At 42.1% G+C, this 20,114-nt stretch overlaps 1 protein-coding gene across 2 annotated transcripts in view; it reads left to right on the top strand.

Annotated features, from left to right (window-relative positions):
• The first annotated feature begins 6,499 nt into the window (after positions 1 to 6,499).
• Positions 6,500 to 20,114, top strand: part of LOC127660801 (DNA nucleotidylexotransferase-like) — a 145,958-nt gene continuing 132,343 nt past the window's right edge. For both annotated transcript variants that reach the window (XM_052151226.1, XM_052151225.1), the window contains exons 1-2: positions 6,500 to 6,717; positions 13,764 to 13,938. In XM_052151226.1, the coding sequence (XP_052007186.1) occupies positions 6,530 to 6,717; positions 13,764 to 13,938 (363 nt within the window). In that variant the 5' untranslated portion in view covers positions 6,500 to 6,529. The remainder of the gene's footprint in view (positions 6,718 to 13,763; positions 13,939 to 20,114) is intronic.

Here is a 20,114-nt window from a genome sequence, read left to right as displayed (position 1 = left end):
CAGTTGTATGAAGAAGACAAAGAAGATGGAAGATATTGCAGAATTGGCTTTCTTTGGATGTTCACCATCACCACTGCAGTACATACTACTGTACTTTGGATAGGTGTGCAAATTAGGATTTCGCCTCTGTCCTGCTAGTTTCTGCTGGAAGTAAAAATCCATAGGGAAATTGATTTTTAACGATAACCCAATTTATTTTGAGCAAACACCACTAATGTGTAAAAATGAACAAAGAGATGAAGACTAAAAAGCTAAAGAGGAACCAATAAACTAAGAAATCAACAAACCATAAACAAGATAAATAAAGAAGCCATAGGAAGTGACTGAACTCACTGAGGGAGAACATGAAGATAATGAAGATATAAAAAGCCCTCAATGACCAGTTCATCTTCACATATGGTCCATTCAGCAGCTAATGAAGGGCTTCTTCTTAGCGGGTATCCTCATTAGTGCGCTCAGGCAGATGGTAGTGTGGTACGGACAGGTTGGTGTAGTGTACTACATCTGCGCCACATCTGTGAAGAAACTGCTGGACGTGACTGGACAGTCGAAGGGGTTCATCATCACCGTGACCAGAGTCCCACCAAAACCACAGAGGACTTCAGAAATATTTTGTTTCCTGAGATGCAATAAGGAGAACAAGATAAAGTCCACCACAGTGGCAGGTTTCGAGAATGTATACTTTAATAAAAATATAAAAATCATATTTGATACATTAGGCTTTAAAAGTAATTATCCTTATGAGGCCCAGCAATTCATTTTGTGTAGGACATTTGCTATTGAGGTTTTTCTTTGCCCATATATGCTATAGTTGTATATTTTGGGGTATTATCAGAAAACTCGCTGGGCTTTTCAGAGATACCAAATATTTGAGAGTTGAAACTTCCTCTCTTTGGTCTATAAATATGGATTGAAATGTATCACAGCTCAATTCAGCTTATCAAAGTACGAGTATGACTAGAATATTCTTTTTTTTTTTTCAATAAAATATTTTTTATCATATGTGTTTTATGCACCAAACACGATATTGACATTTAAAAAAGGGAAATTGTAACTATTTTCGCTGGGCCTCAGGAACTTATGGTAAGATGACATCATAATAGCTTGTAATTTATGTATTTATTTGTTTGTATTGGGCATGAATGTAATGGTGATTAAGAGAGATGCCTTAAAAGCCTCATATTTGATACATGGATTGCAAAGGGAATTTCAATACAATAATATACAAAATTTGAACCAAGCACAAGTTGCTTATATTCAGCAGATACTCATTTTAAAATAAAAGTAACAATATAATCATTACTGTCTCTTTTACTTTAATAAAATCAGCAAATATGTCACATAAAAACTATTGATTTTGTGCTACAATTGCTGTCGATTGAGCCTTGTATTGAACCCGGAATATTCCTTTAAGTGATGTCTAAACTAGGCGCATGAAACATTTAGGAATGAAGAATAATGGAGGATGTTTTTAGTTTCAAAATATATCTAAAATTCTAAATATATTGTGCCTAATATTTAGGAATGGGACGATACGTTTATCTCAGGATTCTGTTTGATATACGATATGAGATTCACGATTCTATGTAATCTCGATTCGATATAATTACACTTAAATGACAAAATGTTTTATTTTCTGAAAAAATGTTTGAGCAAAATGCTCATTATAATTTCTCATCAAAATAAAGTTATTTAATACTCAATATAAACGCTCAAAGTTTAAATAATAAGAGTTGCTCATATACGTTTCTATATAAGAAAAGATCACAAATAAATAAAAAATCTGGGCTACATTCAGGCTGATCAGGTCTGAAAAAAGTATGTGAAAGTGCATGTTTATGTTTTAATCATTTGTTTGTAATTGTTATTATAATAACAATTTTACTTAGTAAAAATACAAAAATTCAACATTATATTAATACATTTTATATCATGAAATTGTATATATAATAATGATATGAGCTATCACTGTTTGAAATAATATGTACAATTTACACGTAATAACATTGACATTCATTCGTATAAGAAACGCTAAAAAGGTTACTGTCACTTTAAGAGTTTAACGGGCTAACGGTGTTCCGGTTCAATGAGAATCTCTCGGTTTATATAGCGCATCCATGCAGTGTAGAGATTAAAATGTATACTTCTTTTAACTTTTATATCTGACTGTAAAGAACAGATTATATTAAGACACATTATTCAATGAAAGGGGAGTCGCCTCATCTTTGATGGACACACATTACACGGAGGAAATTATCCGCTTTAATATTAACACTAAGGTGATTTTCCAGGTATTCCAGTGCTTTCATCTCTAAAAGCTAAATTGAAGCACTTAAAGGACCTTGTGTGAACCCTGTAAACAGTGTCGAAAAAAGCACAGCAGGTGTAAAGTCAAGCGATAGAGAGATTATGATGTTTACGGGTCATTTTATTTATGATTACATGGACAGAAAGCAATTTAGCAAATGTTGAAATTATGCCACGATATGGTTCATATCGTCCCATCCCACAGGCCTGCTAGCGGCTCACTGGTAAATGTCCCACCCCACCCGTCGGCCAATAGAAACCCCTGCAGTCATCTTATATGCCAGAGAAACTAGCGCACAGCTTTTGAAAATGGACAATTTAAAAAAGTTTGTCTCAGCTAGTGTAATCAGCTAGCGAAGTGGATTTACAGGATGTAGAGTTGTTGAAAGCTAGCGTGAGTATTTTAAAATGTTCAAGGGATGTCATGACTAGAAGCAGAGTGGGGAGATTTTAAAACAACTTAATTAATAAATACACAAGATCCCATCTTCACACTGTGGACATACTGATATACTTCTGTGCTCATGAAACATTACAAATATCCACCCCTGACCATCTCCTCATGTCATTCACCCATCCATCCATCCATCCATCCATCCATCTTCAACCGCTTATCCGAAGTCGGGTCGCGGGGGCAGCTGCTCCAGCAGGGGGCCCCAAACTTTCCTATCCTGAGCCACATTAACCAACTCTGACTGGGCGACCCCGAGGCGTTCCCAGGCCAGTGTGGAGATGTAATCTCTCCACCTAGTCCTGGGTCTTCCCCGAGGCCTCCTCCCAGCTGGATGTGCCTGAAACATCTCTCTAGGGAGGCGGCCAGGGAGCATCCTTACCAGATGCCCAAACCATCTCAACTGACTCCTTTCGACGCAAAGGAGCAGCGGCTCTACTCCGAGCTCCTCACGGATGACTGAGCTCCTCACCCTATCTCTAAGGGAGAAGCCCGCCACCCTTCTGAGGAAGCCCATTTCGGCCGCTTGTACTCGCGACCTAGTTCTTTCGGTCATTCACCCATCGCGCTATATTTAAGGTAAGCACATTTTTGAGCATTGAACTGGGACAGTGGGAGGGGTGACACTATATTTATAAATACACATATACACAGGGGCAGTCAATTAAAAAGATGGGGGGAAACACTATTATTTTGCATGCTCTGTTTGCAGCAGAGGACACCAGGCAGAATGCTAATTCACTTTTTAGCACGAGACTACATATTTATTTATTTATATAGTTGCCTTTTGCATTTGTATAATTACTGTGATGTGTTGATTAGACTGTCTGACTGACGGCCTATTACGTAAGGGTTGTTTCCGCTCACCTGTGATTGGCTGGATGGTCGCTCAATCAGCCCACAATAACAAAACCCAAAGAATACTGTGTACAAATCCACCATTTGGACATGATATGGGTTTAGCTTGAAGAAGTGCAGGGGACATGTCCTCCACGTCCCCCACGGCTGCTACACCCTTCCACATACACATGTGAAAGTATATTACGTTTACAACTATTTTAATCACATTTAAGCGTGCACGTACTCCATTTTGATGGACACTTCTCAGTAGGTTGGGGGCGCTGGTATGTGATTCTAAATGATATTGAAAATTTCCCCCAAAGTTGCTGACCCTGGGTGCCGCCCTCCGCAAGATGCCACCCTGGGCGACTGCCCATGTCGCCCATGACTAAATCCGCCACTGTCGATTCACTTTTCTTATGCAACAAAGGTGGCTTGTGATATCATGACAAAATGTTATGATGTTCACTTTACCATCACTAGTGCAGTACCATATGTGAATTAAAATTAAGGCGATCTCGTCTCATATAATCACGTTACTATACCTACATTTTTGCTGCATGGTCGCACATTTTTCATGGCTCATTGTTCGTATCGCGCCAATTGAAATGAAGGTGCTACAGTAACAACGACTTTCATTCACTTTCACACAAATCACGAGTAAAACGGCAGATTACCAGTTTATAAACACGTTATTTTCACCCTGTTCCTCACACAATGCTATCTTATGACATATAAACACTTTTACCATAGCCCATGATTCATTTGAACGTTTGCATTACATAATCAACTACATTTAACAGCATGTTCGAGTGCGAGCAAATTGCACATTAGCTCAACTGATAGATCATTGCAGTTGTGATGTAAAGGATCGGGGCACGAGTCCTGAAGAGCACGTGAGTCCACATGTGAGCCAAAAGTGTCATAGAAGCACCACAAAAAGACGTGGTTGTGTTTTTCATCTCACATTTGTTTTTATTGGCACTATCAGTTAGATTTAGGTTTTCCCACAGCGGATGATCAAAAACTGGAAAAGTCCCATTGAATTAACATTGCGGAATTTTTAGAAATTTAAATCCCAACTGACGTTTTCACACACACAGCAACAAAAGGGCCTGACAGCCCTGCGTCTCTCCCTCTCTCTCTCCCTCAGAGGATTTATTTTATCAAGCAGCCAATAAGTAATGACCTAAAATCTTCATAGCCACACCTTAAAACATGCTAAAAATGTGCTAGCTTCATGATAACACATGTTGCATCGCCTAGCGAAGTGATAAAACATGCTAAAAACGTGCTAGCATCATGCTAACACATGTTAGCATCGCCTAGCGAAGTAATACAACATGCTAAAAACGTGCTAACATCATGCTAACACATGGTAACATCGCCTAGCGAAGTGCTAAAACATGCTAAAACATGATAGCATCATGTTAACACATGTTAAAACATGCTAACATCATATAACACATGCTAGCATCGCCTAGCGAAGTGCTAAAACATACTAGTATCATGCTAACACATGCTAGCATTACCTATAGAAGTGCTAAAACATGCTAAAAACATGTTAGCCTCATGTTAACACATAATAGCATCGCCTAGCGGAGTGCTAAAAACATCCTAGCATCATGATAACACATAATAGCATCGCCTAGCGGAGTGTTAAAACATGCTTAAAACGTGTTAACATCATGTTAACACAAGTTAGCATCGTCTAGCGAAGTGCTAAAAGATGCTAGAAACTTGTTAGCATACTACTAACACATGTTAGCATCCACTAGCGAAGTGTTAAAACATGATAAAATGTGCTAGCATTATGCTAACACATGCTAGCATCGCCTAGCGAAGTGCTAAAACATACTAGCATCATGCTAACACATGCTAGCATTACCTATAGAAGTGCTAAAACATGCTAGAAACATGTTAGCCTCATGTTAACACATAATAGCATCGCCTAGCGGAGTGCTAAAAACATCCTAGCATCATGATAACACATAATAGCATCGCCTAGCGGAGTGTTAAAACATGCTTAAAACGTGTTAACATCATGTTAACACAAGTTAGCATCGTCTAGCGAAGTGCTAAAAGATGCTAGAAACTTGCTAGCATCATACTAACACATGTTAGCATCCACTAGCGAAGTGTTAAAACATGATAAAATGTGCTAGCATTATGCTAACACATGCTAGCATCACCTTGAGGGTCATTCTATCTTGAGTCCATCTATCTGATGGTCATTATCTATCTATCTATCTATCTATCTATCTATCTATCTATCTATCTATCTATCTATCTGAGGGTTATTATCTGTCTGTCTGTCTGTGTGTCTGTCTGTCTGTCTATCTATCTATCTATCTATCTATCTATCTATCTATCTATCTATCTATCTATCTATCTATCTATCTATCTATCTATCTATCATGCTAGGCTTTCTCAAGCCAACCTAAAGTTTGTACTCAAACTTTTTAATCTAGGTTTAGTCTAGCTTTTAGCGCCACACAGTGGACATTTCACCTCGCGATATGTGTAATGAACCATGTAATACATTTTGGAAAATGATTAATACAGTCATGCAATTTTCAAGTGAGACTTTTGTTGGGTTGATTGTTAGGCCTACTTACAAATGAAGGGTCCTTGTTATTTATTTAACTTTCCCACAATGATATGTTGTTTTTCATTTTTTTCCATCCATCTGTTTGTGGTAGTTTTGGCAGTGCCCTATCAGAGTGAGTGCCAAATTGAAAACACCTGTTGTAAGACACCGACACTCTGTGCCAAACCATAAACAAACGTGCGACACCAACTGCCAGCTTTCTCTTTCAAAGAAAAATATCAACGCTGTCACCCAATGCAATACTGATAAAACACAAGCAAAGAATAAGAGACAGAGTCGAAGTGCAGTGATGAAGATTTGACATATTAGGGGCAACAGAGATGTTCCAGACAGCGTTTCTTACTCGAAAGCGTCGGCGACCTGACATCAACTTCACTCAGGTTCACGAAGAGGTGAAGTTTAGAGATGTGACGCTGTACCTGGTGGAGAAGAGGATGGGGAAGAGCAGGAGGAATTTTCTCACTAATCTCGCCAGGTCAAAAGGTTTCCTCGTAGAGAACATGCTCAGGTACCCAATGTAGCCCACTTCATGACCTTGCTCATACTCAGAGTCAAACATTACAGCTTTGGTAAGAATTCAAAAACAATGTATATGCTCTTAATCATTTTAAAGGAATATTGTGGGATTAGTTTATGGTCAATACTTTGTCGTATACCAGCTTAAAATGCTGAATCGACTATAAGTATGCCATTTGCAGGTTGACTTCCCTGAAAAGTCTATACACTGTGGCTCAACCAGGACGCTTTGTGGAGTTTTAGGTCACTGCGTCATGTTTGAAACGTAGAAGCACGTCTTAAGATCCCTGCGTTCGGATTTGTGCTCCATCAAGCAACGCGTCCATGTGTTGTGTTGTCTGCTATCAGTAAATGTGGTTCGTTCTCTGTATAATCTGCACATTGCGTATTTTGCTTACTGCCCCCTGGAGAAAACATGTGGTTCTCAAAGCTTGAATTACGGTCTGGGACATGATTAATTGCGTACATTTTTTAACGCGCTATTTTTTTATATAATTAATCGCACTGAATGAACACATTAAATCAACAGCCCTAATATATACAGTATATATATATATATATATATATATATAAATACAAAATAATAATATTCAGATAACTAAAATGCTGAGGAGTTAAGCATTGACGAGACAATTCAAAAAGTGGCTTTAGAATCCAATATATTGTTTATATTGTTTATTTGCATGTTGTCCAACAGTTAAAATATTTATAAAAAATGTAAAAATTTTTTTAATATAATTTATTGCACTGACTTATATATATTTATTAGGGCATATATATATATATATATATTTTATGCTTTTTTCTTTTTTAATGATAATTATGGCAGTGGTTCTCAACGTTTTGGACTCCAAGGCCCGCCATTGTGCGAGGTAATATTCAAAGATATTTCCTCTGGTATTTCTGCTGTAATGATGACAATGCTGCTCTTTTTCAAACTTTCAAACTTTTTTCATATTACAGTAACTGAATAAATAATCGTGATTCACGTTGTGATTCTAGAAGTTTCAATTACTGTATGTTCTTTAAAGTTTTTGTAAGGAGTTGCTGAATTACACTTGCCTGCATTATTTTTTTATGAGACGTCGTACATCTTTATTTTTTACAGTTTTTTTTTGTGTGCATTTTGATCAAGTTTATGTAAAGATTAAAAATAAAACTTTGTGTTTAAATTATTTTAAGTCATCTTGAGGCCCCCTGACCGAGTATTGGTTCATTCCTACAATTTAAGGACTTTTTTTTTATTTGAAACTTTTGAAAATTGAAACATACTTTTATAGGTACTATATCTTTATGTCTATCATTAAAATTACATTATATAAATCATACAGCTCAAACTAAATCAGTTAACAAATTCAGATGTCCATTGGGTTAGGTGGGCTGCAACAGGGTGGGCAATAACAGGGAGGACAATAACGGGGTGGACAATGACGGGGTGGACGATAAAGGGGTGGACAATAATGGGATGGACAATGACGGGGTGGACGATATAGGGATGGACAATGACGGGATGGACAATGACGGGGTGGACAATAATGGGGTGGACAATGACAGGGCGGATGATAAAGGGGTCGACAATGACGGGGTGGATGATAAAGGGATGGACAATAACGGGATGGACAATGACGGGGTGGACAATAATGGGGTGGACAATGACGGGGTGGACGATAAAGGGGTCGACAATGACGGAGTGGATGATAAAGGGATGGACAATAACGGGGTGGACAATAACGGGGTGGACAATGACGGGGTGGATGATAAAGGGGTGGACAATAACGGGGTGGACAATAATGGGGTGGACAATGACGGGGTGGACGATAAAGGGGTCGACAATGACGGGGTGGATGATAAAGGGGTCGACAATGACGGGGTGGATGATAAAGGGATGGATAATAACGGGATGGACAATGACGGGGTGGACAATAATGGGGTGGACAATGACGGGGTGGACGATAAAGGGGTCGACAATGACGGAGTGGATGATAAAGGGATGGACAATAACGGGGTGGACAATAACGGGGTGGACAATGACGGGGTGGATGATAAAGGGGTGGACAATAACGGGGTGGACAATGGTGGGGTGGATGATAAAGGGATGGACAATAACGGGGTGGACAATGACGGGGTGGACGATAACGGGGTGGACAATAACGGGGTGGACAATGACGGGGTGGACAATAACGGGGTGGGCAATAACGGGGTGGACAATGATGGGATGACAATAACGGGGTGGACAATGACGGGATGAAAATGACGGGGTGGACAACGACGGGGTGGACAACGACGGGGTGGACAACGACGGGGTGGACAATGACAGGGTGGACGATAACGGGGTGGACAATAACGGGGTAGACAATGACGGGATGACAATAACGGGGTGGACAATGACGGGATGACAATAACGGGGTGGACGATAACGGGGTGGACAATGACGGGGTGGACGATAACGGGGTGGACAATAACGGGGTAGACAATAACGCAGTAGACAATAACTGGGTGGACAATGACAGGGTGGATATTCAGTGGGTAAAATTAGCCACTACATGGTTTGTAAAAGACATCCAACTAACTTATTTGTAAACATATAAACCACGTGCACCTCCAAAGTGTGACATCATTTCATAACATAACTTCAGTTAAAGTTTACAGTATCATGACATCACAAGGTGGACAATCAAATCAACGGACATACACAAAAACGTCACTATCAGTGTTAAAATTACACATTTACCACAAAAGAATAAATGCTATTGAGAGAATGAAGCAGAAGAAGCCTTTATTAAGTCACATATTATACATTTAGCACATATACAGTGAAAAAAATATTTTTGCAAATCCCAGTTAAGCTTGGGTCAGACATGATATGGCACCCCTGGAGCAGATAGGGCCTTGCTCAAGGGCCCAAAAGTGGCATCTTGGCAGTTCTGGGGCTTGAACCCCCGACCTTCTGGTCGGTAATCCAGAGCCTCAACCGCTGAACTGTCGGAATCTCCCATTTCCTGAATTATGGTGCTTTCACACTACAACATTTGGACCAGACCCAAGTCAATTTGATGTCAGAGTTCAGTTCGTTTGGTTGATTTGAATTGTTTTTTTTTTCGTACTCTGGTGCACACCAGCAAACCACACCAATTGACGGGGATTCAATTGGAATGAAGCAACTCCCCAAAAGCAAACGGCTATTGATGACGTGTAATGCATCTTTTTATGCTCACAATCACAACTTTGCAAGGGATAATGTACAGTCAGCCAGAAGTCATTGCAATATAAACACTGACAGGGTGATCAGGACCCGACATGAAGCGATAAAGATGCGTATTTACAAGACTTATTGCCAAATAAATAAATGAAATACAACTGCACTCAAATCGCACAATTAAACCAAGTATGAAAATAGTCTTACAATGGGAGTCTATTGGGCAAATAGGTTGCCCCCATAGACTTCCACTGGATATGCATGTCAATGTTTTTTGTTTGTTTGTTACTTTAAGCCATTCAAATCCCAGTTTTATCCAGTAGAAATAATATTCAAATTGAGAGACTGTGACTGGCACACTGTACATCCCTGTGGCAAACAATTAAAAACAGCTTTTTTTTTTTTTTTTGCACTGTATAATAAAATGTTTTCACACAAATTAATTTTTATGCAAATCACTGTGATGATAATGAGTAGGGGCGTCTGGCGTCTCGTTCAGTTTCTAGACAGAAAGTTCCAAAGACAATTATGATGGAATAATAACACAGAAACCATCTATTAAACCTCCATGTGCAGCGTAGTAACTACTGATTAGCATAATTAATAGACTACCACTCATTCAAACACAAGGACCCAAATTAACTCTACAAATACAGGCGAATTCAACAGCTGCAATCAAACTCATAAAACACAAAATAATATATATTTCAAACATATATAAAAAAATATGGCATTTCATAAACAACACTGTTAAATTATAAATATGAATGCTCATGTTGCTCAACATAGTAGATGGAGGGTACGAGATGTTGTATCGATGTAGTGACACTAGGGGTCGCTCATGGGAGCCCAAAAACACCTTCAAATCTTTGAGAAAAGGCCAATGAGAATTGGCGAGTAGAATTTGCATGCCACTCCCCCGGACATACAGGTATAAAAGAGAGCTGGAATGCAGAGTTCATTCAGGTTTTGTGCTGAGAAGCCGAGACAAAGTCCCGGACATTACAGCGATGTAGTACAGAATGTGGCAAGAGGGACGCAACGTCTTGTTCCCTCCATCAGGGAATGGAGGTTACCCCTTCTGTCACTCACTCAATTTTGTGTCGATGTAGTGACACTAGGGGTCCCCATACGAAACGGCACAATGGCTGAAATGTGTTACGTGAACTGCCAATGCAAGTGTAAGCAAGCTACTGCGAGTGTAGGAACAGAAGCACTCGGACTGCACGTAGCCTCCCCAGAAACCCCAAAAAACGTTGATAGTTCCCCACATCCCCAGACGTATCTAGTATGGGAGTAGGCCATGCCAGCCGCGGCCTTTTCTCTCTAAGTTTTCTCTCCACAGAGTATTAGATTCAGCTGTGGCCTTTAAATGCTCATTAAATGTGCTGGGGAAGGCATTCTTTTCCTTTCCTATACTTTCAGGGGGAAAAGACCCCATGGAGACGACACCCTGCCCTGAAGAGGGGGTAAACATGTGTCAAATAAGGCACATGGGCTCAAGGCCGCACATTGAAGAGGCGTGGCGGTAAGTCCTGCCCTTCGAAGTGGAGGAGCTCTACAAGCACAGCAAGAGGGCTCTACCCAAGGGAGACGTGGGTCTACGAAAGGGAAACTGTGCCACAGAAGATGCAGGACTGTAAGGTCTGTCCAAGGGCTGAAGAGGCGGCGGCAGGCGGGCGTGATAGCCACGCAATGTGTGCCATAGCACCATGCCTACCTCGGGACTCGAGTCTGAAGCCAGTGCTATAGTGGTCTCATAAGTTATGCATCAACCCGAGCTGCGTGGTTCAGGCTGGGGCAGAGCTGCTTGGACTTGGTGCGCACTCTTGATCTTACTCTGGTAAGATGTGCTGGATGGCCTCGGTCTGTTGCTGACCACTGAGAACTGCTGGGAAAAGTCCTCGATGGTGTCGACGAAAAGGCCAACCTGGGAGATGGGCGTGTTCAGGAATCATGCCTTATCCGTGTCGCTCATCTCAACCATGTTCAGACACTGCGCTCCTGGACCACGAGAGTGGACATCATCTTCCCGAGTGCATGCGCCGTGACCTTCATACCATGGAGGGCGAGTTCTGTTCTTGTAGTACATCGGGATCAGTACTACCCTCGTGCAGCTCTTTTAGCGCCTTGGCCTATTGGCCATAGAGAGCGGGCGAGCTGAAGTATCAGGTTCGGGCAATGAAAGGTGCCTTCCACGACCTCGTCAGCTTGTCATGCACCTCTGGGAAGAAGGGGGCTGGAGGGCCTCAAGCCGTGAGTTCTTGGGGTGCGGGTGGAGGGTTCAACTCTAGCCTGACACTTGTGGCGGCCCAGGCAAGCATGGTGGTCAGCTCCGCGTCGGCCTCAGACTGAGCTGGCACACATGAAGGCACCAGCCCAGTCGAGTCCTCGGCGTCTGACATCACCAAGGCGCTCTCCGATGCAGCGATCGACATCTCATTCAACCCGCAAGCTCCAAAAGAGATATCAGGCTGGCACTGAGGCTAGCTGCCTGTCTCATCCCAGAACTGGAAGGGAGCAAACGAGCATACTGGTGAATCAACAGTCTGCAGGGGATTACCCGGTGGAACCGTACCCATAGAAGCCCCCGAATCGCCTTCAGCGTCAACCGGGGCGGCCTCATACCCGTAGGTAGAATGACCAGCGTACTCGCCAATTCTCATTGGCTTTATTTCAAAGATTTTAAGGTGTTTTTGGGCTCCCAAGAGCGACCCTTAGTGTCACTACATCGACACAATGTCGAGTGAGTGACAAAAGGGGAACTATATATTCATATTTATATTTTTAGATTTACAACTATAAAGTATTTGGAATTACAACTATATATTCAGATTTTATAAAATTGTTTCCTGTTTTAGCCCCCATTGTTTTGGCCACTTTTTGTATATTTATAATATACAATATACAATATATATATAAATACATTTCAGAAAAGTTATGGTAATGGTAATCCCATATGGGAATCCCTTTACATACCTGCAAAGTTAAAAAGTCTGATGAAACTTCAAAGTAGGCGATAAAAAATCCTGTTCCCTATCAAGTGTCAACCATACAACTGATTCAAACCATCTATTATTCTTCTGCTCATGGCTGTGTGGACAGATGCGATGCAATAGTTTCGTTGGTGCCAGTTTGTGCAGGTGGAGGGGCACCAGTGGGAGTTGTTTGGGTAGACTGGCATAACAGCAGCCAGCAGCTCGCTGTGGCATAGCGTGCAGTAACCCAGCTGAGGTATGGCACCCTTCCCAGAAATTCAGCTTGAGTTTCAGTGACCTACGGCTGCACACCGCTCGACGTGCTGTTGACTGCAGCAAACCACAGGAAACAGATCATGATGCGCTAAAAACTGACATTTTATGAGCCAGAGAGGATTTGATACCAGCAAGAGTCTGATAATACAACGTTCTATAATAAATCCCCTGGTATTACTGAAGAAAAACAGTCACAAACCGACAACAGAGCACAGGAGACAAGGACACATTGCACAAGAAAGATTGTAGTTTCAAGGAGCTGTACAGTACATACATATTTGTACCACATCTTCACATCCATGCTATCTGATGCTGGTGTGGTTGTTAAAGAACACATAATTTGATTTTGTACTGTATAATGTGATCAGAGATAGTCAGGATCCACACAAGAAATGAAAGAGAGAGAGTGTGTGTGTGTGTGTGTGTGTGTGTGTGTGTGTGTGTGTGTGTGTGCAGAAGAAATCAACCAGACATAAAGTACATGGGAAACTGAATTAATGTGCTTTCAAAACACATATTTATGTGACATACAATCTGAAGCTTTTTCCTGAATGCATTAAGTGCCGTGTAACGGTGTGGTGTTTTCAGCGGTCATGTGACTCATGTGGTGTCGGAGGGGAACGCGCCGCAGGACCTCTGGAACTGGCTGGAGGAGCAGAACCTCAGAGAACCTCACAACAAACACGTGCTGAACATCAGCTGGTTCACAGAGAGCATGAGCGCTGGAGAACCCGTGCCACTCGAAATGAGACATTACATACTAGTAAGTGCATTGGACTGATTGTGAGAGGCAAGTGTGAGTTCATAGAGCATGTTGATTTAAAGGACTATTCCAGGTTCAAAACAAGTTTATTTTTTGTTGGGGTGAATATATTTGTTCTGAAAAGTGTTCAAAGTGTGCTCACATTGAATGAGATTAAAGTTGGTTATAAAATACTTGAGATGTTCTTACATGTCAGATGTGTTTGAAATGAACAGGAAATTGTGCACCCTTTTCTGAAGTAGTTCTTTTGAGTAAGTATCATATTAATCTATTATTTAAAAAAGCATCTTGCTGTCTCAAAATTATTTGCATTAGTTGAAAACTCTAAGTGGGAATTTGACTAATTAAAAGAACTAGTCCCACATAGATTGCATATTTATTGCAATGGGTACAGGCCCATTCCAGATCAAAATCTCTAAGGGTGCTTCTGAATATTTTGGGAGGTGCTCTAGTAGTTAAAGTGAAGACGCAATAATGCACCAACATTATTTAATTGAGGGTGCTTTAACTAATAAATACTTTTGTGGCAGGGCGGAGGGCGGGCCGGGTCGTGATCCTACACACCCGGTCCCGTATTAGGCTAATTAAGCCTCCGTGAGGGATAAAGGTCGACTGCAGAGGATCGTGCGGGAGAGAGAGATCGTTTACGGACATGTCCGCCATGTGTGTGTTTATGTTGTCTTTTAAGTTTATCGTTAAACTATTATTTATATTGAAAATGCCGGTTCTCGACTCCTCCTTTCCATTGATCCCTTTACACTGGTGCCGAAACCCGGGAAGGAGGAGGGATACGCCGTAGTAGAGTTCTCGCCACTACCGTCCACCCCAACGGAGCAGCCGCGGCCATCTGCCGAGGGACGAGGAGCCCGGCCGCCTGGAAGAGGACGATGGCCGCCGACCACGAGGGGAGAAGGTGCTCCTAACTGACCACCTGGAGTAGTCAGGGCCGCTACCAGGGGAGCAGGAGTCGCCTACCGGCCGCTGAAACACGGCGGGGTTTAAGACTGCCGACTGCGAGCGGGGAGGGGCTCACTGGCGACCGCCTGGAGTGGGAGAACGGCTGCCAGGGGCAAGGGAGACCCCTTCTGTTCCCCGAGAACGCAGTGTGGTGTTCCGTCCGCCAGGGGCTGGAGGACTGCCTCTAATCCGCCCGGAGAGGTGCAGCTGTTGTCCGATAGAGGGTGGAGGAGTGGCCGAGGAACAAGCTGCAGCATATCGGAGAACTGGCAAGTTTATTTTTTTTCATCTCTCTCTCCTGTCTCTCTCTCTCTCACTGTCGCTCTGCATTGGCCTTTTCCCTCTCTTACATTTTACAGTGTTTTTGGGAGGGTACTACACTGTTACAGGAAGTACCCCCCCATTTTAATTATTTCTGTTTCCCTCCCCTTGTCCCCTCCCTCGTCCAGGTAGATGGGGATGACCTGCCGGCAGACTAGACTTTTTTGCTTTGTTTTAATGATAATTGGGGGTAAAAATTATAACATTGAGTTATAAGAGGTTCAAAAGCGGTTAAATTGCATTTCTTTAGAAAGCAACTTCACAGTCACTTTTTGAAATAATGTAAAAGGACATTGCATTTTACATGTTGCTTGCAAAAGCACATTTCATAAAGCCGTAAGTTCAGCGCCTGGCAGCCTCAGAGTGATTTACAAATAGACCCATCAGTGTGACGACAGGTCTCGAAGCACATCACTAACCAACAGTGAAGTCTGATTCTCCTCTGGACAACGCCGCAGGCGCTCCAACGGCATATGTGCTCCAAATAAAGAAATATGCTGCCCATTTCAGAAGCCCCATTAATCTTTCCTCTCTTTTTCCAGTGGGGATAGACACGAGCAGAAGTTGTCCATCTTATGTTGCCGCCAACTGTGCGTCTCATAGGACTTATTACTATGAACTTTCTGTAAGCTTGTCTTTTATCCACTTTTAGAGTTGTAGACCAGAAAATGGCTTGTTTACATTTTAACTAGCATCTGTTGAGGCATTTGGCATTGATCGGCTTAAATGAAGACACAATAAAGTGCCTAGATGGATAAAAATGTAAGTATGCACCACTTTAAATGGATAGTTCACCCAAAATATCTCCATCATACATGTTTGAAACATGGCAGAGTAAATGATGACAACATTCTTATTTTCAGGTGAACTATTCCTTTGATAATGATCCACAGTGTGTGTGTGTGTTTGGTATGTTTGGGTGGCTGTGGTCATGAAAAAGGTACAGCTTTGAAAAGTTGGCTTTATTAGCAGTCAAATAAATGTGTCGCTTCATGTTCCTGTACGGCTTTCTCTCCTCAGCTCTCCTGGAAAGATGCTGCTGCTATTCCACCCACTGGCTTGTAATGATTGTAAAAACGCAGATAAATGCGCCTCTCGCTGTGGTCTAGACGGATGGGATGAGGAGGGAAGGGTACAGAGAATGCTAGAGGGAATGAAATGAGCATGTCTGCTCCAGTATTAGTCATGCTCTTGAAGAGGATGTCAAGACCCAATCAGGTGGAAAGTGAACCCAAACCCCACCAATGTTTAGGGTCTTATCTCATTAACCCGAGCGGACACGGCCCACCTGTTCAAGTGTTGGTCATTAACCCACAGCAGACACTTCCTGCACCTGGGTTCCATACTACACTACAAAAATCCTCTTTTTAATCAGCACCTTTTGTCTCGTTTTTCAGTAAAAATATCTAAACTTCATTGAAAACAAGAAAAGTGCACTTTAGAAGCAGATTTTCCATAAGTTATTAAGACTTTTGTTCAAAGGATGTATCTTGGATATATTTAAATAATCTTGATTTCTCAAGTGGTGAAGATACAGAAGCTTGCCCGTATCTCTCCTACACCTGGCTCACCACTTGCGGATGATGTCTCCATTCTAATTACATTTATTTACATTATTTATTATGACTGGGACATGCATCGTGCGTAATGAATAAGCGTGAAAATAAGTTTCTGTACTAGTATGTGCAGTCGAGTCCAGCGTGTACCTCCTTAAAATGTATATATGCCAATTTTAGCCAAAGAGAGTTGGGAAAACCTTTGTGAAGTTTCAGGAAGCATCAGCTATTGATCACAGAAATTAATACGTTAAGTTTTGCTCTTGGAAGAATTTGATTTGAAGTTCATATTGAGATCTCTGACTATTCATTGCAGGCTTTGGAAGGTTGTGAAATCCAAGCAAAATCTGAGACATTGTTGAGATCTCTTCTGAAACTTTAGGGGAGACGTGAGATTACAGGGGTATTTTTCTCTCTAGTAACATTTGAAAAGCTTTTCAACTCACAAAATTCTCCATTTGCTCTCTACATTGTCTCCTGGCTGTCTAGGAGAAACAATTAAGATATTAAAAAAAGATCATTTGTATCTTTTCATTCCCCATTTGACTCCCCAATGGAAATGAATGACTCTGTTTGTCATTTGTTGTAAACAGTCAAATTGCAACTGTAGCCAGTCAGGACAGCAATATCTGGTGTAATGGAAAATAAATTACATTTGAAAGCGAACTTTAACTATTGTAACTTAATGGTGAAAAAGTATAGAGATTAGTTTCTGATTTCCCCTGGAATAGAGCTCATACAGGCATTATATTTAGACTTATTTTATGCTGTGAAAGGAGACGACGCCTCTGACAGTGAGAAAATGCCAGTGATTTTTCCCACTTGCTTCATGCTTTCACTCAAGGGGAGATTAAATACAAGACCTCTTTTCATTCAGATGGCTTCCGGACAGAACAGCGTGTTAGTATTTACTCTCTTTGCATCTCTAAATCGTCCATTATCACAATGAGTGAGATGATTGCGTTGGTAATTTCCATGGGATCAGACTTCCGTCACATCTAGCAATTATTTGTAGGAGCACTGACATTCCAGCTTTAATCCTTTTGAAACATCATAAATTGGGAGCAGATGAATATTTCTCTGTCGTAATAAAAAAGCAATTTATAAGAGCACAACTGGACATATTTCAGAGTGTCCCATACTTCTATCGTTTTTAGAATCAGAAGTGAACCACTCCTTTGAGTTGATTCGGTAACACTTTATTTTGATGGTCCCAAGTAGATATTTAACTGACTATATGTGACTTATCAACTGGCTTGCTATAGCTAGTAAACAGTGTTTCAACAAACATTCAGTAGACTATCAATAGCCTCTATAACAGCAGCACAAAATAACAGCTTATCGGCTGACTTGCTATAGCTAGTAAACAGTGTTTCAACAAACATTCAGTAGATTATCAATAGCCTGTACAACAGCAGCAATATAACAGCTTATCAACTGGCTTGCTATAGCTAGTAAACAGTGTTTCAACAAACATTCAGTAGACTATCAATAGCCTGTATAACAGCAGCAAAATAACAGCTTATCAACTGGCTTGCTATAGCTAGTAAACAGTGTTTCAACAAACATTCAGTAGACTATCAATAGCCTGTATAACAGCAGCAAAATAACAGCTTATCAACTGGCTTGCTATAGCTAGTAAACAGTGTTTCAACAAACATTCAGTAGACTATCAATAGCCGGTATAACAGCAGCAAAATAACAGCTTATCAACTGGCTTGCTATAGCTAGTAAACAGTGTTTCAACAAACATTCAGTACACTATCAATAGCCTGTATAACAGCAGCAATATAACAGCTTATCAACTGGCTTGCTATAGCTAGTAAACAGTGTTTCAACAAACATTCAGTAGACTATCAATAGCCTGTATAACAGCAGCAAAATAACAGCTTATCGACTAACTTGCTATAGCTAGTAAACAGTGTTTCAACAAACATTCAGTAGACTATCAATAGCCTGTATAACAGCAGCAAAATAACAGCTTATCGACTGACTTGCTATAGCTAGTAAACAGTGTTTCAACAAACATCCAGTAGACTATCAATAGCCTGTATAACAGCAGCAAAATAACAGCTTATCGACTAACTTGCTATAGCTAGTAAACAGTGTTTCAACAAACATTCAGTAGACTTTCAATAGCCTGTATAACAACAGCAAATAACAACTTATCGACTGGCTTGCTATAGCTAGTAAACAGTGTTTCAACAAACATTCAGTAGACTATCAATAGTCTTTTCATGACACGTCTTTTTCAAGATGCCTTTCTGCCCCTGTGTTGTTCCTGGATGCGGTCGGTTTCTCTCCAAGAATGACGGCCACAGATGCTGCCTCGTGTGCCTAGGTAACGATCACACTGAGGCGGCGTTCGTGGATGGTTCATGTTCTCACTGTGAGAACATGACCATGGTAACATTGCGGTCGCGGCTCTCCTTCCTGAAGGTGAATGCCACTTCAGCCGCCCCCCGCGTCGCTCCTTCTTCCCATGGGATTGAGGACGACCCAGCTGGCGATGAAGGTGATACAGGGATGATGACGGGCATGGTTTCACCGGTTAAATCCTCATGAACCACCCGCCCCCCCCCCCCCGACACGCTCGCGTGTGCTTCCGCCCGGGCACGGGATGAGTGCACTCGCGGCCAGCCGGCATTGTCCCTCGAGCCCCCGGGCTTGGATGATGACATCACCGCTGCATCGGAGAGCATACAGGTGTCTGACGCGGAAGACTCGACTGGGATGCCGCCTTCAGGCCAGCCCGCCCAGTCAGAGGTGGACGCGCTCACGGCCACGCCCCCCGGTACCATTCTTCCCGGAAGTGCATGACGAGCTGACGTGGTCGTGGAGGGCACATTTCACTGCCCGTAACCGACCCCCTTGCTCGTCCGCTCTCGCTACCCTGGATGGCGGAGCGGCCCACGGGTACACGGAAGTCCCCCAGGTGGATAGGGCGTTGCGATCCATTGACCTCCAAAGCCTACATGCCATGGCTCTCCTGCAGGTCCATCAAGCCAAGGCACTTAAAGAGCTGCATCTGGGTTGTCCCGATCCCGATGTGCTGCAGGAACTGCGCTCTGACACCGATCTTGCTCTCAGAGCCACAAAGGTCACAACGCAGGCACTCGGCCGGGCGATGGCCACCCTCGTGGTCCAGGAGCGCCACCTTTGGCTGAACATGGTCGAGATGCACGATGATGACAAGGCTAAGTTTCTCAACGCCCCCGTCTCCCAGCTTGGCCTCTTCGGCTACACCATCGACGACTTCGCCCAGCAGTTCTCAGCGGTGAAGAAGCAGATGGAGGCGATTTCACACATAATGCCATAATGCACTGCCTGCTCGCTGAGGGC

This window comes from Xyrauchen texanus, chromosome 20 (assembly GCF_025860055.1).
Source record: "Xyrauchen texanus isolate HMW12.3.18 chromosome 20, RBS_HiC_50CHRs, whole genome shotgun sequence".
Lineage (NCBI taxonomy): Eukaryota > Metazoa > Chordata > Actinopteri > Cypriniformes > Catostomidae > Xyrauchen > Xyrauchen texanus.
Note: the sequence above shows the minus strand (reverse complement) of the source record. Positions and strands in the feature narration are given on the sequence as shown.